This window comes from Corticium candelabrum, chromosome 14 (genome assembly GCF_963422355.1).
Source record: "Corticium candelabrum chromosome 14, ooCorCand1.1, whole genome shotgun sequence".
Taxonomy (NCBI): domain Eukaryota; kingdom Metazoa; phylum Porifera; class Homoscleromorpha; order Homosclerophorida; family Plakinidae; genus Corticium; species Corticium candelabrum.
In genome coordinates, this window is record NC_085098.1 from 6,722,265 (window position 1) to 6,729,764 (window position 7,500).

The 7,500-nt window shown below is 42.7% G+C and overlaps 1 protein-coding gene across 1 annotated transcript in view; it reads left to right on the forward strand.

The window, feature by feature from the left end:
• LOC134190168 (nuclear pore complex protein Nup98-Nup96-like) overlaps nucleotides 1-7,500 on the forward strand; it is a 26,692-nt gene that overhangs the window by 8,799 nt on the left and 10,393 nt on the right. Inside the window, exons 13-18 of the mRNA XM_062658598.1 lie at nucleotides 426-677; nucleotides 1,715-2,022; nucleotides 2,355-2,716; nucleotides 3,277-3,416; nucleotides 3,556-3,669; nucleotides 3,828-4,294. Of these exons, the coding sequence (XP_062514582.1) occupies nucleotides 426-677; nucleotides 1,715-2,022; nucleotides 2,355-2,716; nucleotides 3,277-3,416; nucleotides 3,556-3,669; nucleotides 3,828-4,294 (1,643 nt within the window). The remainder of the gene's footprint in view (nucleotides 1-425; nucleotides 678-1,714; nucleotides 2,023-2,354; nucleotides 2,717-3,276; nucleotides 3,417-3,555; nucleotides 3,670-3,827; nucleotides 4,295-7,500) is intronic.

The following is a 7,500-nucleotide window of genomic DNA, read 5'->3' on the forward strand; positions in this document are numbered from 1 at the left end:
CTGTCTGTCTGTTTGCTGTTTGTCTGTTTCTGTGTCTGTGTGTGTGTGTGTGTGTGTGTGTGTGTGTGTGTGTGTGTGTGTGTGTGTGCATGTGCGTGCGTGCGTGCATGCGTGTGTGTGTGTGTGTGTGTGTGTGTGTGTGTGTGTGTGTGTGTGTGTGTGTGTGTGTGTGTGTGTCTTTCTCTGTGTCTGTTTGTCTGTCTGTCTGTCTGTTTACTTGTTTGTCTATGTCTCTGTGTCTGTCTGTGTGTCTGCTTGTTTGTCTATTTTCTGTGTCTGTGTGTCTGTCTGTTTACTTGTTTGTCTGTTTTTCTGTGTCTGTCTGTCTGTCTGTCTGTCTGTCTGTCTGTCTGTCTGTCTGTCTGTCTCTGTTGTTTGTATCATTTCGAAACACCGCCTGACAACCTTCAATTTCTTTCATTTAGGAAGCAAAGGACTCCGAAACAACCACATCATCTGGTGGTCCTTCTATTGCTCGCTCAGCAGGCACACCTCCTCACTACAAAGTGATGGCAAAACCTTTGTCAAAAGCCAAACCTAGAAGGATCACAGGTAAACCAAACAGCAGGTCTCAACTCTTTGAAGACGAAGACGACAGCAGATTACTCACGTCGGAAGCATTCGTTCCAAGACGAAGCATCAAAACTCTCGTCATCAAACCGAAACGGTCACCAGAGGTGAGCTTGTTTACATATCGACACATCTATGTTTATGTCTGTCTGTCTGTTTGTTTGTCTGTTTGCCTGTTTGTCTGTTTGTTTGTCTGTTTTTTGTTCGTCTTTTTGTTTGTCTGTCTGTCTGTCTGTCTGTCTTTTTGTGTGTCTGTTTGTGTGTGTGTGTGTGTGTGTGTGTGTGTGTGTGTGTGTGTGTCTGTCTGTTTGTCTGTCTGTCTGTCTGTCTGTCTGTCTGTCTGTCTGTCCGCCTGTCTGTGTGAATGAATACTGCAAGAAGAAGCAACAGCGGCTGATTGACAATGAAGCTCTGATTCAACGCAAAAGTTGTGCCTTCTCTCTTGGTACAGTCTGTCTATTATAGTTTCACAGACACCTCGTGGCTCAAGGCAGCTGTCATTTGTATGTTTGTTTGTTTGTCTATATGTCTGTTTGTCTGTCTGTTTGTCTGTCTGTCTGTCTGTTTGTTTGTCTGTCTGTCTGTTTGTTTGTCTGTCTGTTTGCCTGTCTGTCTGTTTGTCTGTCTGTTTGTCTGTTTGCCTGTCTGTCTGTTTGTTTGTCTGTATGTTTGTATGTTTGTATGTTTGTCTGTTTGTTAGTTTGTCTGTCTGTCTGTTTGTTTATTTGTCTGTTTGTTTGTTTGTCTGTCTTTTTGTTAGTTTGTCTGTCTGTCTGTTTGTCTGTTTGTTAGTTTGTCTGTCTGTCTGTTTGTTTATTTGTCTGTTTGTTTGTTTGTCTGTCTTTTTGTTAGTTTGTCTGTCTGTCTGTCTGTTTGTTTGTTAGTTTGTCTGTCTGTCTGTCTGTTTATTTGTCTGTTTGTTTGTCTGTTTGTCTTTTTGTTTGTCTGTCTGTCTGGTTGTTTGTTTGTTTGTTTGCATTGGTTAGAATGTACTCTAGCCAAACTCGTTTGCATGTTGTTCAACCTCACGAAAACATCCAGACAAGAAGCCTGTCTGTCCAGCTAGTCACAAATCTTATTGCCAGGCCTGTAGTTGCTTACCTTTGTGTCGTTGCTGAACTCACATTCATGTTGACTGTTTCAGATGCTGCCGGTGACTGCAGATAGTAACACTTCTGCACAATCGGGTGCCGTCACTTCGATGTCTGTTCTTACATCCGACTCGGTGTTGTCCGATCTCATAACACCACAGAGGCCACGCATGTCGACGGGAGTCCAGTTTGCCATGTCGGATAGGGAAAGCGGATTGTTGCAGAGCGGCGGCAGTGACGAGCGTGTGAGATCGTTTGGTCAGATGAACGGTATGGGGGAAGGAAGTGGTAGCAAAGGGAAGTCTCCGGGACTCTTGATTAGTGAGAACTACACGAACGAAGTGATCAGGCCTCAGCCCGTGTAAGAGTTGTTTAGTAATTTTTGTGTTGAGTTTTTGATTTGTGTGTGTATGTGGTTGTATTGTACTCTTGCATGTCGTGTGTGTGTGTGTGTGTGTGTGTGTGTGTGTGTGTGTGTGTGTGTGTGTGTGTGTCTGTGTCTGTGTCTGTGTCTGTGTCTGTGTCTGTGTCTGTGTCTGTGTCTGTGTTGTGTCCGTGTGTGCGCGTGCACGTATATTTGTGTATGCGTATATGTATGTATGTATGTTAGTCTGTCTCTCTTTGTCTATACTTGTTTGCATGTATTTTGCTCTTGCCGTGTTTGGACCTTTACAATCATTCTTCCGTTCATAGTCGGGACAGATCCCTAGACAACACCGTGTCTGAATGGTCCAATCCCAAACCGTCAACTCCCGACAGAGACACAAACGAGACGTCATCCTCATCAATAGACGGAAGTATCTTATCTCCAAGAAACAACAGTCAACTACTACCATCACCTACTGGTAGACATTCTCCGGATGACATCACAGGAATAACTCTCTCAAGGCCAGGATATGAAACCGTTCCATCAATGGAAGAGCTGAGAACGATGGCCGAGGATCAACCATCAGGAGAACTAATCGTTGATGACTTCACTGTTGAACGTGAAGGTTATGGAAAGGTGACTTTCTTAGGGGAGACAAACGTTTATGGCCTAAACTTGGATGAAATTGGTAAGTTTGTTGTTACAGTTGGCTATCAAAATGATTAAATTAATATATTGAAACTCATAGAAAATAATTGGGATTAAAGGTTCTAGGAAATGGAAATAATTTTATTATTTATTTTTTTGTTTTTGTGTGACAATGTTTATACATACAGTATCATAATGACAAGTATTTTGTTGTGCAAACAATTTGGCAAAGTCTGCCAAGTCACATTTCATCAAGGGAATAAATGTCATCAGCAGCTCTGCATGAGTATCTGCTGAGTACTGCACACAGTACCTTCTGTGAGTCATAATATTACGGTATTACTACCTTAGACTGTAGTGCAGTGTGCATGGAATATGTCGGATATTTATTATTTGGTAAAAATTTGCTTTGACAAGAATTACAGAATTGTGTTTGATGAAATATGTATATACCGTAAAGGATATTGGATGCATGTTACAATGTCATGTGATGATGTCATGTGACAATGTCAAGCGATGATGTCATGTGACAATGACATGTGATCTTGGATGGTGTCTACTAGAGGCATTGATCATGATGTAGTGATTGGTTGTTTACAGTGCACATCAGTCGGAAAGAGATCATTGTTTATCCTGATCGAGACTCGACACCACCGCAGGGCGAAGAGTTGAACAAGAAGGCAAGAGTGAGATTAGATGGAACATGGCCAATTGATAAATCAACGAGAGATCTGATCAAGGTGTGTGTGTGTGTGTGTGTGTGTGTGTGTGTGTGTGTGTGTGTGTGTGTGTGTGTGTGCGTGTGTGTGTGTGTGTGTGTGTGTGTGTGTGTGTGTGTGTGCTTGTGCATGTGTGGCATGGTTGATTGGTTGTTGTTAGGATCCTGAGAGATTACAAAACATGAAGTATGCCGAGAAAGTGAAACGATCAACAGTGAAGACGGGAGCAACATTCATCGACTACTTACCCGAGACCGGGTCATGGATATTTGAGGTCAGTCAGTAAGACCAATCAGAAAACAATCGCCACAAACGAGACAACACAGCAATATGCTAGCCTTGTATGCGTGCATGTAGACCAACCGGAAGACGCAATCTTGATCACCAGGATCAACTGTTGAATAGACTTTGTATTTACTTTGTTCTTTACAGGTCGATCATTTCACTAGGTACGGACTGGAGGACGATGATTCTGATGATGATGTCGGAGGCATAGCATCAAGGCAAGGGCAACTACAGAGACTACCTCAACAATCTCAGCAGCAGAGACAGCAGCAGCAGCAGCGGCAGCAACTACAACAAGGGCAACAGCAACTTCGTCAAGCTTCACTTGCCGCTACAAACCAGGCGTCTCGTCTCACTGACGACGATGAGGAAATGGCCGAACTGCAAGACGATGAAAATCGAGAATTGTTGCATTCGCAAATGGGCTTTATTGATGCTGCTGCTACTTCATCCTCTGACATCAACGTTGGCCTACTGGGAGGCGTGAACTCACGACGAGTTCAAGTCATGAAGGCTTCGTTCTTCAGCGAGTCGTCCGACAATGAAAGAGAGCCTCGTAGTGGTATTCATCGTATGCCATTGCAGATGATGCAGCGTACCATCTTGGGCAATCGGTGAGACACGTTTGCGCTACACTATACCGTATCTGTCCAAATACAAGCCCCAGGCATAATTAATTATTAGAATGCAATAAGCTGGGCCCTAATAAAAGACCCGGGGCTTGTATTAGACATAGTTGTATTTGGTATGCAGATACTGGCTGCACACTAGAGAGTTGCAAGTTGCTTTACTTGTCAATAAGGCCACTATTTGTTGATTCATAGTTTCTCATCAGCACCCACATGAAAAATACGCCCTGCATGAAGTCGTCGTTATCTCCATTACTCAACTTTTGTGGGTATCGTTTGACAACAAAGAAGACCATCCTTCAGTAGAGGATTTATTACTACTGCGAATTTACGAAACAGCGCCCAGTGCAGCAATATGGAAAATGGGATTTAGTTGAAAAAAATTTGTTCTCAATAAGCGCCTGGGCTGTTCGTAGGAAACTCTGGAAATTGGCAGATTGACTTGAGTACCACACAGTAGGCTAGTGTGAGGCTCGTCTTGTTAACGTCTTGCATACTGTTTAGTCTTTATCAACTGAGGAGTGTGACCAGACCTGACTGTCCTACGCTTCTTGTCAGACATTTCTCTAGAGGTTCCTTCTTATCCACAGTGTAAGACTGCTGTCTGGTTGCGAAACCTGTACTTACACTGTAATATAGTAACGCACGTTACCAATACACCCTTGAAATATCGACTAACTTTGGGCGGCGACGTCAAATCACACACTACAATCTTGATTCTCATTAGCGGCCCGTGGGCTGTAAATGAGAACAGTTTCCAAAAGATCGCCCAGTGGGCCTTCGTTTGGCTGGGCGCTGTTTCGGAAATTCTCGGTAGTGTGAAACAGTCTGTAACGTTTGATTTATTGTTCTGGTATTGAACAAGTTATTATTGATATTAATTAATACTCATTGTCTTGGACACCCGCAGTTGATTCTGTGCAGTACGTATAAGTACGTGTAGAAAACATGGCGTGATGGTCCGCCCGCCCATCCGCCTGCATCATTTTGAAATGAACTTCTGGTGAGAAACTATGAATCAAATATTTAAAACCTTTGCGTGGCATACTAAAAGCTATGCAGCTTGATTCGCGTCCACTATTTAGACATACGGGACATTTATTTGGTCACATGTTGTGTAGTTGCCTAGCAGCTCATATGTCACGTGACCGGCCTGCACTGCTACCATATTCGCCTGTAATAACGCCTTGGACGTATAGAAAAGAAACCCTTTTTTCTGGGCGTATACTAGGGCATGGGTGTTATTTTGGTTCCAGGCGTATAGATGGTCCACAAATGCTGTCGTTTATTTATATTTGGTCCCAGGGTTTATATTTATTTAAAGCCGTGGGCTTTAATTTTATTTGAAGCTTTAAGGTTTACATTTATTTAAAGCCTCGGGCTTTAATATTATTTGAAGCCCCAGGGTTTACATTTATTTGGAGCCCCAGGCTTTAATTTTATTTGGAGCTTTAAGGTTTACATTTATTTAAAGCCCCAAGCTTTAATATTATTTGAAGCCTTGGAGTTTACATTTATTTGAAGTCCCGGGCTTTAGTTTTATTTGAAGCCCGAGGTTTGAAATTTATTTGAAGCCCGGGGTTTCAATTTTATTTGAAGCCCCAGTCTTAAATTTTATTTAAAGCCCTGGGCTTGATTCTATTTAAAGCCTGGGGCTTGTATTTGGTCGGATACGGTAACTGTCGAGTGTTTAGTATGTCCGTCGACCGTTGATTTGGTGTTATTACATAGGTGTGAGGTGACACAATGTGTGGACATGTCTCAGTGATGGGACAAAACGTGCAGATTGTTGCGTCTTGAACTTTCAATTTGTCTGGTAGAAACGAAAAACGTTTGTCATATTTTGCCTTTAGATCTACTCGGATAAGACTCGTTATGATTTACAGTTTGTATTAGCTATTGACGACATCATGAGTCATTACGTTGTTTACAGCCTGTTGTATTGATGGATGGTTGTACGCTCATACTCTTGTTGTTCATGCAGTCTATCTGTTTGTCTGTCTCTTTGTTTGCCTGTCTGTCTGTCTGTTTGCCTGTCTGTCTGTTTGACTGATTGTCTGTCTGTTTGCCTGTCTGTCTGTCTGTTTGCCTGTCTGTCTGTCTGTTTGCCTGTCTGTCTGTCTGTTTGCCTGTCTGTCTGTCTGTCTGTTTGCCTGTCTGTCTGTCTGTTTGCCTGTCTGTCTGTTTGCCTCTCTGTCTGTTTGCCTCTCTGTCTGTTTGCCTGTCTGGGTGTTTGCCTGTCTGTTTACCGGTCTGTCTGTCTGCTGGATGGTCTCTTGTTGTCATTTCTTGTCTTGTCATCTTCTTGTGGCTTCAGTTGGCGTCTGCTGTCAGTCAGGGTTGTGTACGCACCTTTCTCTGAGCTCTGCGTTCGCCTTTATCTCACAGTTGGATTGTCATTTGTTGCCTTTTCTTTGTCAACTCATTTTCTTGTATCGATGGCTGCTCTAGATGGCCTATTAATTGATTTTGACATTCAAGGCCAAGTCCATTAGTTAATCTATGACTTTGTTGTTTGCAAGGAATGGTTTGCTTTCACAAATTCCTAGCTTATGTACTAGTAGAGTCTATATGAGAATAGAGTATCTGTCTGTCTGCTTGTGTGTCTGTCTGTCTGTCTCTCTGTCTGCTTTCTGTCTGTCTCTCTCTCTCTCTCTCTCTCTCTCTCTCTCTCTCTCTGTCTCTCTCTGTCTCTCTCTGTCTCTCTCTCTGTCTGTCTCTCTCTCTCTCTCTCTCTCTCTCTCTCTCTCTCTCTGTCTGCTTGTTTGTCTGTCTGTCTGTCTCTCTGTCTCTCTGTCTGTCTGTATGTCTGTATGTCTGTCTCTCTGTCTGTCTGTATGTCTGTCTGTCTGCTTGTTTGTCTGTCTGTCTGTTTGTTTGTTCATGTTAGGCTTGTCTGGTTTTTGGCTAGCACATCCAAGTCCTTGGTTTTGTTATGTGATAACCGAGTGAAGCTTAGTAAGACGGAGTTGGAGGACAAAACTAATACAACCTTAGCTTTGAAAATTGTTTTAGTCGATGGATGTAGCTCCATGATGTATTTGGAGTTGATTATTGCAACAGTTGATGGCCACTATGAAGCATCAGGCAACTCCAAAAATATATTTGTGTCAGTCGCTGCCCACAAGCTTTTTTGTCTCAGATCAAGAAAAATTATCATCATTACGCATGCGCAGTACAATCACTGGATA